The sequence below is a fragment of the Heterocephalus glaber genome, unplaced genomic scaffold, assembly GCF_053883595.1.
Source record: "Heterocephalus glaber isolate CG9 unplaced genomic scaffold, H.glaber_assembly_v1.0 deba00001479, whole genome shotgun sequence".
Taxonomy (NCBI): Eukaryota; Metazoa; Chordata; class Mammalia; order Rodentia; family Bathyergidae; genus Heterocephalus; species Heterocephalus glaber.
In genome coordinates, this window is record NW_028258316.1 from 11393506 (window position 1) to 11407694 (window position 14189).

General features: G+C 44.7%; 1 protein-coding gene across 15 annotated transcripts in view; it reads left to right on the forward strand.

Annotated features, from left to right (window-relative positions):
• Positions 1-14189, forward strand: part of Dennd1a (DENN domain containing 1A) — a 518837-nt gene that overhangs the window by 447208 nt on the left and 57440 nt on the right. For all 15 annotated transcript variants that reach the window (XM_087182787.1, XM_087182786.1, XM_013073588.3 and 12 more), the window contains 5 exons: positions 4331-4435; positions 4751-4838; positions 6783-6823; positions 9306-9377; positions 10800-10856. In XM_087182787.1, the coding sequence (XP_087038913.1) occupies positions 4331-4435; positions 4751-4838; positions 6783-6823; positions 9306-9377; positions 10800-10856 (363 nt within the window). The remainder of the gene's footprint in view (positions 1-4330; positions 4436-4750; positions 4839-6782; positions 6824-9305; positions 9378-10799; positions 10857-14189) is intronic.

Sequence of the window (14189 nt, forward strand, 5' to 3'; positions counted from 1 at the left end):
CTTTATTTGGAATTTTTCAGACTTACACAAAGTCAGGGAATCCCCAAGTATCCAGATTCCATAATTATAAAATGTTCTATCATTTTTAAGATTAAATTAAGATTGTAAAAGTTTTTAAAGTTTTTCATTGTAAAGTATGCATAAAATTTACCATTCTAGCCATTTTAAAATAGACAACTCAGTAGCATTAAGTACATTCACTCTGTTATAGAATCATCACCTCCTTCCATCCCCACAACTGTTTCATCTTGCAAATCTGAAACTCTGTTCCCGCCAACCAACTCCCCATCCCCTCTCCCCAAGACCCCTGGCAGCCACCACTCTACTTTTTGTCTCTCTTAATTTGACACATAGAATCTCACCGAATTTTTCTCTTTTGACTGGCTTATTTCACTTAGCATAATATCTTCAAGATTCATTTATATTGTGGCATGCATCAGATTCCTTCCTTCCCTTTTAAGGCTGAGAATACTCCATTGTGTGTAAATACCACATTTTGTGTATCAATTCATCTGTAGCTACACCATGGGGTTGCTTTCATCTTTTGGCTATTTTGAATAATGCTGCCATGGACGTAACTTCCTGACATTCTTGGATCATCTGTACTGTCATCCATTCCATCCCCCATCCTGCATCCAGTTACTATTATTTGGAAGGGCTGTATTCTATTTGTCTATTCTATTTATCTTTTTATTTCCCTTACACAGAACCTGGCACATAGGAGCTACTGTTAAAATGTTTGAAAGTATGGATGGATCTTCCTAAATTAATGTTTTTTAGATTTTAAGCAAGGTCTATAAAGAGGAGACTTTTTTTCTTAGAATCTCATAGTAAAGGTGCACATAAAATTTTGATAAAAATTAAATTTGTAAAGAAAAAAATAAGAGTTTACTACTTTTAAGTATAGATCAGCAGGACAAGGAAAGTTGCTGAAGTTGGTAGGAGGTTATATTTTTACACTAGTACTCACAGTGCTGGGGATAAAAAAGTCATTTATTTCTGGAATTCTCAGAAACCTTTGGAATCACCAGCTTCACCTGTTAACAAAGATTCAACTCATTAGTGATGGACTTTTTGATTGATTCCATATGTCAAGAAGATAATCCACAGTAAAACTTGTCTTTTTGTAATGATAGGGTTGAGCAGCTGTGTTTTACTGTCCTTCGGGTCATAGATGGAAAACTACTAATGCCACCTAAGTGCAAATGCTCACGGCCTGACTTCCCAGAATTAATATTGCCATCAGCCAATAGCCCTGGCACCTAGAGAGTCACCTAAGAAGATAAAAGGTTTAACCGGTGTAGTAAGAAGACTAAATCAGCACTTCACAAGGAGGGAATTAAGGAGGCACCTTGCTTTGCTTCTCTTCACTGGAGAGTAGTGTGGGGTGCCAACTGCAGGATGGAGCTGGATAAAGGGCGCTCTGTGTCCCTGCCTTGGACCTGTGGCAGAAACAACCTTCACAGCACCCTGCTTTCTTCAGGGAGCAATTAGTCTCTGGAGGACTGGTGCTGAGGGTCCCAGGTAACCCGAAGGGCTGCATTGTTAAAGAGAACACTCCTGCTCTGTAGCAGATGCCAGAGGTCCCACAGTTAGAACCAAGGCTTCAGAGTAAAGCCATATCTACAGTAGGCCACAGGCTTGGCGGCAACACCTGGGCTTTGGAGGCCACAGGGACTGAACCCTGTCCCTGCCATCCCCAAGTTGTACCTCCTTGGGCAAGTCACCCAAGTTACCTCAGTTATTCTTCTGTAAACTTGGAGTATAATTTCTTCCTTTCCTTTTTGAGCTGAAAAATATTCCATTGTAAAATTTCAGACTGGTGAAAGAATTGTGAAGTGTGTATCACAGCACCTCCCCCAGAACCTGTGACAAGATGAAGTACACGGCAATTGTTGTCATTGTCTTAGAAGGGAAGAATTGGCTTGAGCCAACTGCCTAACTCACATTCACCCTTCCAAGCTCAGCTAAAAAATGTCCACTTCCTGTCATATTGTCTGACCTGCTAGCCCAAAATGCTTCACCTTTTGTTTTGACTCCTGTGGGCATTTTGCCCACTGCCCCCAGTGATTCCACACTGCATGATAATATTTGTTTCCATGTCTAAGTAACACAGTTAGTGTTACTGCTTAAGCTTTTTTCAGAAAAACTCCCCTTTGTCACATTCCCCTGAAGGTTTCCCATCCATGTCCATGTCCTTTTGTCCATTTTTATGGCATAGACACCTGGTCCAGGGGGATGTCACCTGTAGTAAGTAGATAGCAGGTCCAAACTGTTCCTGTGTCCCCAAAGATGAGATTCTTCCTGTTCTCCTGTGGCTAAGTCCTGCCTCAGGGTACCCTGGCTCCAGACTCTTGAATTTATCAGTCCCTCTGCAGACATCTTCCTGGCAATGCTGGGCCAAAGCTCCAAGGGTGAATGCTAGCAACTCCAATGAGCATTTCCTCTGAGCAGCTCTAAACCCACTGGACACAAGTGTTACTCACCTGGTATCGCATTCCAAGACCTTGTTACTATCAGGCCAAGCAGTGTGTCCACCACACCAGGACTACAGGGCTCCTGCAGCAGGAACCAGGGTCATGCTCATTCTTTAGTTCTTAACTAACATCCTTGAGTTTCTAATTGGAGGCTGGGTTCAGTACTGTCCCTGGAGAGTATAGGGATGAGTTCAGCAGGGGACACTGGGGAAGACTGTCTGAGCAGGGATGAATGACTGCCACACACAGGCTTGAGTTAGCAGAAGGACAGTCTAGGCAGAAGGTATCTGAGCTGACAGTATGTATCAGAAGTTGCCAGTATATGAGTGATGCTGTGGCATGGATGAGATCACCTGCAGAGAGAATTAATTGCTCTGCCGTGGTCCCAAAGGTGAGAAGCAGATCTTCCAGGCCTCACAAATGGAGTTCTAGCTAGACTCCTCTTGGTTTTCAGTAGCTGGTCCCTCCGCTGTTCAGTGACAAGATAGCAACCCATGCCATTGTACTAAATGTCATGAACAGCTCTTCCTCCCTGGGAACTGGCATTTTTTTTTCTCCTCTCATACACAATACAAAGTTTCTATTGTTTTCCTTTTTGCTTCTGCAGCTTGGAAGCTCAGAGCTAATGCTATAACTACATTTTAGAAACTATGTAGGATCAATATATCTAGATTCCCAGATAAATACATTTTATATATTTCTGTATTTCTCAGGCCTGAGTTTTTCTTTGTTGTCTCAGATGCTTTGTAAAATTAAATAGGGAAGAACTGTATGAAACTAAATTTTCCCCCACCCACATATTCTTGGGTCATCCTTGCAGCCTGTGCAATAAGTCTTCCCAGTTGCAAGCTAATATTGGCTAGATTGAAACAGGAGGAACTCTTGGAACTTGCAAAAGCTAGACAGTAAATTTAACACTCACGTAACTCATTAAAACTGGATAAAAGTGGAACTTCAAACATCTCTGTGTTTGCCACCAAGTCTGTGAAGAGGGTGAGGGTACCCTTAATTCAGCTGAAGATATAAAAGTCTGATCTTTCAGAGTTGAGAATACACCACCGAAATTAAAGACTTGTGTGCATAGATAAGCACTCCAAATGTGTTCAAAGAAAGATTGAGGTGTTGACTATACAAGGCTGGGAATTTTTAAAGCATAGAGTATCGTCTTCTTGACTTGCAAAATGTAGTTGGTGAAAGCAGACTTCCTTATCAGAGAGCTTACACACAAAATTGGCTAGATGGAAAATTTTATTTTTAATCATAATTGTTTTTAAATTATAATTCGGTAGAGGTTAAGATCACTGGGTAAATGGGTTACAAACTGTGTTCCATGGCTGACACCCATGGAAGGTCAGAGGTGACTGGGGGTGGGGGCTGAGGAGAAGGCCACCAAGCAAGGGAAGCCCAGCCTCCCACTTGCTGCCCCCAGCTCCCATCAGAGGATCTCAGTTCTGCCTGTGTAGCAGGGGTCCTTCTGCATGAAGTTCTGTGTGAACCCAGGGATCTATCCTTAAAAGTAAAAAAGAAAAGTTTGGAAATTGTCACACTGGAAGGCATGCCTCTACCTTACTGTCAGGGTATGGCTGTCACTGATAGGAAAGGGGAAGAATGAGGACTTGGGAATCTGACTTGGTTGCTTGCTCTCCCTCCTTACACTCTCTGTGACTTTGGGGTTTGACTTCCTCCCTGAAATGGCTTCTTCAGCCATAGATTAGAATGATTCTGATGATGCCAGTGGCTTCATTATTAGAATTAGTAAATTAGCAGGTGTGGAAGTTTTGCTGAAAGGATGTTAAGTACCAGTGGCTCTCCCTCCCTGCCTCTGATCCTGCTGTCTCTTCTCCGTTTTCCAGGAGGAACCCATCACCTTCTGCGAGGAAGCCTTCGTGTCCCACTATCGCTCCGGAGCCATGAGGCAGTTCCTGCAAAATGCCACACAGCTACAGCTTTTCAAGCAGGTGCCCAGCCTCCCTCACTGTTCCATATCGGGTCCCCTGCAGGGATTTCTGCAGCTGTATCCACCCTATGCCCTGAGGCTGCAGGCGGGGAGGGAACCTTAGCTAAAGAACTCAGAGGAGGGTGGTCAGCCACCAGATAGGCCCCTTGCAAATGTGCTGTGGTGTTTTTAGATTTTGATTTTTAGAAAACTCAGTTTCAGAGGTGCTTTCCTGTCCTGGAAAGCATGGCTATTCTTAGGGCATACACCAAGATGCCAAGCTGGATGGTTTTCCCTGTTCTATGGACAAGATGTTGTGCTTTTGCTCTCTCTCTAGTTTATTGATGGGCGACTAGACCTTCTCAATTCTGGTGAAGGTTTCAGCGATGTTTTTGAAGAGGAGATCAACATGGGCGAATATGCTGGTGAGAAGCCCCTCTTTTCCCTTCTGGGCTGTGGGCTGCTACAGACTAGGGTATGGCTGACATGGAGCAGCAAGGACTCATTTTCTCCTTCATCAGGGGTTAGGAAGATTCTGATTTCAACATTAGCCTGAAATGGTTGGGGAATTCCTCTCCATTTTTGATAAGATGTACATTGGCCTCTATGATATCCTCTGTCCTGGGGCTGGTTGCTTTTCCTGCATAGACAGAGTCACACAAGATACTGAATTAGGGATCTGGATTCAAATTGGAACCCTTCCTCTTTGCCAGCCGTGAGACCTGGGTCAGGTCACTAATTCTGTTTTAGCTGAAGTTCTCCTGTTTATGCCCTGAGAGTGGCACTGCCTGCCTCACAGGACTCCTCCTGAGATGAAATCAAAGCAGGGAGGAAAGTTTTGTGCAATCACCCAGGACCCTTCTTGGCACAGCAAATGTTTCTTTAGACTGTGGACGTCATTGCTGCCTACCCAGTCTCTTTAGAACAGGAGGGGTTTATCAGAGGCAGCATCTGAGGCCCAGAGAAGGTGTCCCTTGTCAGTTGTGCCTCCTGAATTCCACATCCCATAGCTCCATCTTTGACAGAGAAGATAACAATACTTGTAGGTACAGTCTTTGACACCAATGCTGATGCTCATAGGTTCAGACTTTGGATGCAAAATGACAACACTCATGTTTCTAGTCCCTCTTAGTGCTGTGCATGTCCAACCTGGACCATTCTGGTAATCTGACCAGCAGTATACAACTCACAGAGCCAGGCGTAACCTCCACTTATTCATATTACAGGCTCTGCCACTCCATGCTGCATGGAGAACACACTCAATTAGTAAGACCAGTATGAGGGATAGTGATGTGGCTCAGTGGCACCATGCCTGGCCAGCAAGTGCAAGGTCCTGGGTTCAATCCCTGGTACCGGAAAAAAAAAAAACAGTAAGACCAGTATGGAGTCTGTACACAGTAATTGACAAGAATTTCCTGAGCACGGGCCGGGGATTTAGCTCAGTGGTACCGCCACCTGGCTTATAAGCGCAAAGTCCTGAGTTTGATCCCTGGTACCAAAAAAAAAAAATAGTATAGGAAAAATAGGAGCAGGTTTTTATGCATTGGAATCAGGCTTTCATGATGTTCCCTGCATGCTATGAGAAATTTCCAAAGGAACAGGGCTTGAGTCAGATTCCAGCCATGGAGTGTGAATTCTGAGCAGAAGATAGGCTTTATTAAACCAAGTTTGGGGCTTCTAAAAAAGCTTTCTGGTGATGAGACCCTTTAACCTGTATTAGATGAAATGAGCCAACAGCACCTCCTTCTTCCTTCCCTGTCACTAGTTGGGTGCCCTGGAGAGTGAGTGTGTGTGCAGTAGGATGAGTCCACTGGAACTCTCAGTCGCAGTGGTTCCTGCCCTAACAAGGCTCACAGTGGGCTCCTAAGTGGTGTTGCCTGTGCTCAGGGATTTTCAGAGGAGAGAAGTGTCCAGAGAAAATGACATTTCAGATGTCTATTGAGTTTCCTAGGCAGAGAGAGTAAGGGATGGGGGCTCAGGCAAGGGAACCAGCTTGCAAAAGTCTGGGGCTAAGAGAATACTGGTTTGGGAACTGCAGATAGTACCTCATAGCCAGAGCAGAAGCCCGTGCAGAATGGAAGCCCAGGACAGAGGCAGAGGGTCAGGCAGCAGAGAAGAGGCTGGGGAGGGGAGGTGGGATGCTGGGGAGTCAAGTTGGCAGCTTGGAGGCCTGGAGGGTTTGTAGTCAGGGCACTGATGCAGACAACCTGGAAAGAAAACTGTGGCTATGATTCACTTCTGCCTCCTCCAGGGAGTGGGCCATGGGAGCCTCCAGGCCATTCTCCTGACCAAATTTTCCCAGTCCTGCCTGCTGAAAGCAATTTAAAGAACTCTTTAAATCACACTTCTCTGACTTCTCTTTCCCCCAGGCAGTGATAAACTGTACCATCAGTGGCTCTCCACAGTCCGGGTAAGTGCACCCTGTTCAGAGACACCTGGCCTCCTCCTTGGCTTCTTGGCTGCCCTCTGCTCCCCAACCACCCACAAAGCTGCTATGAGGCCTGGAGTTCTCCATTCTCTCAGCTGAAGATCCTTTTGTCTTAAAGCCAGGCTGATCTCCTCCCAGGCAGAGACTAGAAGGATGGGATGGTCCACAGCCTGTCTGGGTATAGGGAGAAAAGGGGAGCAAGACAGGCATCCTCTTCTCCAAGAAGCCAGGCAAGGCTAGTGAACAGAATGTTGTCCTAGAACATTTCTGGAAGTCTCCTTCTAGGGCCAGTGCACTTGACATCATCATGAGAAAAACAAAAGTGTGTCCCTTTTGCTGCTCTATAGTATCTTTCACAGCAAAGGCTCCTGGGAACATGGGGAACACATCCCTGAGAGATTTTTCCATCTCACAGTTGGTGTGAACAGTTTCTTGGGTCAGGAGCCAGTCTTGGGCTTCCAGAGACTTTAAAGAATTCAAAGTCTTGCTTACTTTCCTGTTAGCTTACAATTGAGTATGTGCTGAAGGCCTGCTGTGTGCTGGGCACTAGCTTGGTACTGGGGATACAGCACAGAGCAGCACACAGGCCCTGCTCCAGGGGAGCTCCCCATCTTGTTGGGGAGGCAAGCACATAAGTAGGCAACTCCAGCATAATACGATAAGTGTTCTGTGCTGCTTTGGGGCCAAGTGCACTGCTGCCAAGGAAGGTCCCTTGGAATTGGCTACAGTTGGCCGAGAGTAAGCAATTCCTTGATGAAAGACTTCCTTTATTCTTCTCCTATGGCCAAACACAGCACTTGGCAAATCAGAGACAAGCAATAAGGACTTGTTGATTGATTGATAAAGGGAGTTTCAGGACTCCAAAGGACCATTTAACTAGGATACGAGTAATTTTGGAAGGCAGTGTGGAATATATGAGTGGGTGAAATTTTCCTATTGTCCTACGATGCAGAATGCTTTCTAGGTCAAATTGTAATGTTTTTTAATTAAAGCTCAAAATTTCTAATGCAAACAGTTACCAAAAACCATGCTAAAAGTTAAAGCCAATAATTGCACTGCTGCCTTTTATGCAGTTACATACCCAACGGTGCTAGTCTCTCTCCACTTGAATCCATTGGATTGACTTTTCAAGCCACCACAAATCTGATTATGTAATGCATTTGATTAAAACCCTCCAGAGTGTAGACCTATTAGCTGGGCATGCTGGGCTCTTCATGATCTGTCCCCATCTGGCCTGCCAGCCTCACTTCTGTTTCTCCCATGATATATTGTGCACTGTACTATAGCCACTTGGTACTCCCAGAATATACCATGGCTTTTCACCTTCCTTTTCACCTTTTTTTTATGTATTTCTTGTCCCAAGAATATCTTATCCTCCTGTCCCTCACATCTACTTCTACTCATCCTTCATGGATCAGGTCAAATGTCGCTTGCTGTGAGATCTTCCTTTACCTCCTGTGACTCGTGACTCGTGATCCCTGTGCGCAGTCACACCACCTGATCTGGTATTGTTTACCCTGGTGAGCCCTGCCCCCAGGCCAGAAGTCTTCCAGGGAAGAAATCAGGCCTACTTTGACTCCAGGCCTACCTTGACTCCAGGCCTACCTTGACTCCAGGCCTTAGAGCATAACATACGAGCCCTTACCACACACCCACAAGGATGAGACTGAAGAACAGGCTTGGAGACAGCTCTGGAAAGGTGGCCTTCAGCCACCTGCACTGTCTCTCTTGGGTAGTGGAAAATCTTCCTCTGCACCTTTCTCCCCCACTTCCTAAAGAATCAGCAAGACGTTTGTGTGGAGGATTTCTGCTACAGCTGTGGTAGACATTGATGGCCACTCATTCTTTCCTATTCTCAAGATTTAGATATTAAAGAAGGCAGCCTACAAGAGAGGTTTTAAAAACAACACAGAAAACCCAGGTGAGGAAAGGAAGTTGCCCAGGTGAGGGTAGTGTGTTTCCAGATAGTCCTGGTTGATCAGGACCCCATTTTCTGCCCCAGCTTGGTTTCAGCTACAGTCAATGGTTATGAAACTCACCTAAACATTGTCCATGGTAACTAGAAATTCTCGCAAAGCCACCAGTGACTATGGGAAAACCCTTACCTCAGACAGCCTGGGATGGTGACAGGTGCTGTGCAGAGCACTGAGCCTAGAGTCTCCCCTCAGCTAATTTTCACACTCCTCATCTCCACACTACATATACCAGACACACACACGCACAAGCACACACACACATACACACATGTGCACGCACACGCCCCCTACTCCTACCCCTACCCCAAGCAGTTCTGCTACTATCCCAACTATGACTGCCATGCACTGGTAATCATCTAGGCCTGCTTTTCTGCTCAGCCCCCATACCCTTGAACTGTTGCCTGACTTGATTAACGTGAAAAGGTCTTTGTTGGTGTTGGCCTTCTCTATGTTCAGCTTGCATTGCTGATTGACATTTTTTATTATAGAAAGGAAGTGGAGCAATTCTGAATACTGTAAAAACGAAGGCCAATCCGGCCATGAAGACTGTCTACAAGTTCGTAAGTACTGGTCTTGGTCTCAGGATCCAAACAGATCGATTCCGCAGCACAACCAGTCTCTTAAATACACCTGATCCTCTATTGCATAGGTGACCCGGGGGCTGCTGCACTGTTTTTCAACTTAGTTGGCATTGATATTTTATGACCAGGTCAGTGACATTTTTAATTTAAGGTGTTGTTGCTCACAGTTACTGCAGTAAAGACATGGGAGGCCACTGTTTTAGTTTTTCAAATGTAGACTGAGCAGCTAAACATTAGGCTAGTCCATGCATTCAGTCTGGAGATCTGGAGACATGGCCTAAATGTGTCCTGACAAGCCGTTCTTGTGTGTGTCCCTGTTATGATGTTAAAGTAAAGCAGCTCCTTTGCAGGCTACTGAAGAATGCTGTTGTGGGAATACCCCCTAATTTCTGTCCCAAATTCATCTCTCTCATCGCTCCCCTGTAGGAAATGCGTTATTTGTGAGACTCGTGCCCCCAGCAGAGTGACAGTAGGAGAACCTGTCAGTGCCTGGTGCTCCATCTTTTTACAAGCCTCAAGTATTTTTTTCTTGTGATTTCTCTTACTTGCTAATTTGACCCTGAGCCACTGAAGTAGGATGATTTTGTTTTCTTTTCATTTTTAATTATGTTAGTCCACTCTGTGCTTAAATTATAGTTCTTGCCTTTGTTTGTTTGTTTGTTTGTTTGGGGTTTTGGGGGGTTTTTGAGGCAGGGTCTCCCTTTATAGTTCAGGCTAGTCCTGAATTCACTATGTAGCCCAGGCTGGCCTCAAACTCCTGGTGATCCTCCTGCCTCAGCCTCCCCAGTGCTGGGATTACAGGCATGCGCCACCATGCCAGCATAAATTATAGTCTGGCATAAATTATAGTTCTTGAGACAGGCTAAGTGGCTTCCAACACAACAAACAGGTCTAAAATGATATAAAATAAAACCCAGGGTGTCCACCAAAATGAGATTTAGGAAATGACACCAAAGAAATGCAGCAATGTTTCTGTTTTGGCCATTCAGCCTGAGCAGAAAACTGGTCCTTAGTCCCTGCCCTGGTGAAATGTAATGGGTATTCTGAATCTTGCAGCCAGTAAAGCTACTATTCTTCTACTCTTACTGGTAGCTGTCACCAGGCTGCGGAGATAAATATACAGAACAGAAGAAGGGCTTGGGAAAGGGCGGGGCGGGGGGGGGGGGATCTGTGCCATCAAAATGCAAAAAATAAAATCTCTGCAGCCCCTTTAAGGTGTTTTTTTTTTAACCTTTTACTGTTGTATTTGTTTTCATAGCCATTATGTTTTCGACTTGATGATCCCATTTTTCCTTCCTTTTTCTAGTAATCAGAGAAGGTGATTCACGACGGACTGAAATCAAGCGTAGTCCCTGCTGGAAACAGAAAGGGAATCTTAACTTAAATTAATTTTTCATGCAGGCAAAAGATCATGCAAAAATGGGAATAAAAGAGGTGAAAAACCGCTTGAAGCAAAAGGTACTTGAAGTTCTTATTCAAAATGTATAACCACCGTGTATGAAATGCGTGGCCACAAAAAAGTAGGATGTGATCAATAGAGGGCTGTTTGATACAGTGTTGTTAGCACACTTCAAAATGCATTACCAGCTGTCCGGGAGTTTTCACACTGTTATAAATATTCACAGACAAAAAACTGTCTTCAGACAACATTAAGACTCTGGCTTAAACCCACAAAGGCAGGCAAGTTCAGAGTCACCACTTCTGGTCTGTACCCTCCCCACCCCACTAGGCCTGGGGTTTGAAGGCATCTGTAGAAGTTGGCATGGCACCCCCATCTTCACACCCCATTCCTTCAGGCATCCTCTGCCCCAGAGCAAAGCAAGAAGGAGCCCCAAGGAAAGGGCTACCCTGGTTCCAGCAGGCACATAGACTGCACAGCAGGTGGGCTGGAGGAGGGTGCTGCAGCCTCTCCCACCATGGTGGATTAAAGGAGAGGAGGCCCGCAGTATATGTTTAAGCCACGTGTCGTCTTAGACTATTGCTAAAACTATGTGAAGTCACACTGGCTACATCCTGGCTGAGAGTCCCCTAGTCTGAATCTCTAGGTGTATATGTTAGGTTACAGTGACAGAGTGGACATGTTGATACTACTGCAGCATGATCATGATGATTGATTCTTACCATCCTTTGTTAAGCCTTTGTTAGGGATGGTCCAGGCTAGAAGCTTTAACATTTAATCCTTAACTCTGTACAGTATTATTCCCATTTCATAAATTAAGAGACTGTTTTGGAAGTAACATGACTTGCCCAAGGTCACAGTGTTTGAGCTCAGCAGAGACAGAATTAGATTCCAGGTCCATGACTCCCAGCGTCTGGGCACTTACCACTGCCTTCCTAAAACAAGTGTTTGGTTTTCTAAAAGATGTGTGGTATCACTTCTTATCCCAGTGCCCCCAAATGTACCATTCTAATCAGGGCCTTTGTCTATCTCTGCAGTTTTTTTTTTCTTGATTGAAAGCCGTTTCAATTCTATGAAGTCAGAAAGGACCTCTAATTAACTTGAAATGGTCAAAGGAATTGATTCCTTTCTTTTAATTGGAAAATAATTTGCTCTGACTAAGCATTTAAATTCTTAGTTTCGGCTGACAGTGAATTCTTAAGCACTGAGATCCACATCCTGAATACAAACCCTACAATGTAAATCCAGACAGCCCTTGACTATAGTCTTTGCACCCTGCCAGACGCTGGCAGGTGGGGTTCCTTACTTAGATGTTATTCAAGTTGCTAAATATATTTTTTATCTCCTATCCCAGTCACACAGAGCTGACTTGGATTACAGATACAAAGTGGCAGGGAGGGGAGTTTCCCTCCTCTGGCTAATAGTAGACTCTGGTTGGTTAGAATGTCACCTAAAGTAAGCAAAGGTGGGGTCCCCCCTGAAGACAGTGGACACATGTGCCTTCGTGGATCACATTTTCTCTCAGCAGACCATGAACCCTGAGACACCATCTCACTTTTGTACTCAGATGTCCAGGCATCTGGCCTTCAGAAAAACCCCTATCTATGATGCATATCCTTTCTGCAACAGCTGTGGAGCCCAGCTTTTTTAAACATGTTCATTCAGAGGTTCATTTAAACAATCTAGATCATGTTCCTTCCACACCACCTCCCTTTCCACTCCTTGACAGTACCTAAAGCCTATTTTTTCCCTCCCCTCTTTTTCCCCCTGCCAGTCTTTTCAAGAATAGCTTCAGGAGATAATGTTCTATAGAGAGTGTCAGTACATTTCAGGTGACACAAACGGTGAAGGCATTTTATAGAAATGTGGTTTGTCACCATTGGACTGTTGACAGATCTATTAGTGCACCCTTTTCAATTTTCACTTTTCCCCCCTTCGGTCTTACAGATTTCCACAGACTTGATATTTTGCAGTTGTTCTCAGAAGAGCTGTTTTGTAATTGAAACTCTAGTATTGTTCAGTACATGCAGGCCCTGGGTCTCTGGCGCTCCCCAGCTCCTTTTCTTGAACTAATTTAGGACTTGGCTTCATCTGACCTCTCTCACTACAGTGGAAAATATTTCCTTGGCTTTTTTCTTCCCTTTCCCTTTACCCCCTCTCCTTTACATGGAACCTATCCATGTGGCTCCCTAGATGCATCGGATAGACATCTCAAGTTTGGGTTTTGCTATGAAATTGAGGCAGTTCCCAACAAAGATCCAATTTTCAAATGTACTGGGTTGCCACCTGGCCTCCTCTAACTCTGCATAGCAATGGTGACCTCCCAGATATAATCAAGAACCCAATCTTGCCCTCTCTGCTCTTGCCTTGGGTTTGAATTGCAAATAGAAAATGTGGGGCCGACCTGTGGAGAGGTCATTGTGGTGTGTGGCGGGTCCATCTCTAATATGACTGAGCAGGGCCCCTTCTCTGTCCCTTGTTCATTTGTGCTGCAGATTTCAAAGCCTCTGAAAGAGAAGCTTTCAGGCTATCTGTGTGACCATTGGCAAATAATTGTTCATAGATCTTATAGTGTGGCTTTATTCCACACCTGCTCTGCCTCAGCCCAGCAACAACAAAAAAAAAGAAAGATGGAGATACATTTCTCTGGGTAAATGGAGCGAGGTGATCAAGTTCTGCCATAGGTTGGCCTCCTTTGAAGTCTGACTTGTTCAAAATTAGGAAGAAGAAGAAATGACAAGGATCCTACCCAGCCTTTGCTTTCGAAGGGAGGATGTGGTGCTCTCTTGGAACATGTCCCTGACAGAGCTGGCTTGCAGAAGAATGTTGACAAATTATATTGCACTGCTGCTCCGTGCCAGGCTGGCATGAGGACGGCCTGCGCACACTTGCTCCTCACCTGCAGGAAACATTAGAGTACTCATATAAGAATGTAATTTTGTGCCTCTTGAAGAACTCCTGAAAATTTTATCGTTTTTCTGTAGTACCAAAATGTTGTAACTAAATGGGCTCATTTCACAGCCCTTTGTAAAGCTTTTAAACCCTTGATCTTTAAAAGACAAATTGAGCTTGTTTAGAGTCTCCATGATTGAAAGGAGCAGATTCACAGTTGGCTTGAGTTTCTGCCCAAACACTTCCGAGTGCATTGAAGGGAGAGAGCGAGCACATGCGGTGCAGGGAGAGCCAGGTAGACTCTTGTAGAACAGACATTTTCACACCTTATCACACAACTGTCAGTTCCCTGTCTGCAGACACATTGAAATAAGCTGCTGCCTCAATCACAGAGATGCAACTTTGGCTACTGGTTTAATATCAATACTCATATTTAATATGAATCTCAGAGTGGAGAACAAAGTTCTTCCACAAATGATCTAAATCAGAGACAGGGCAAC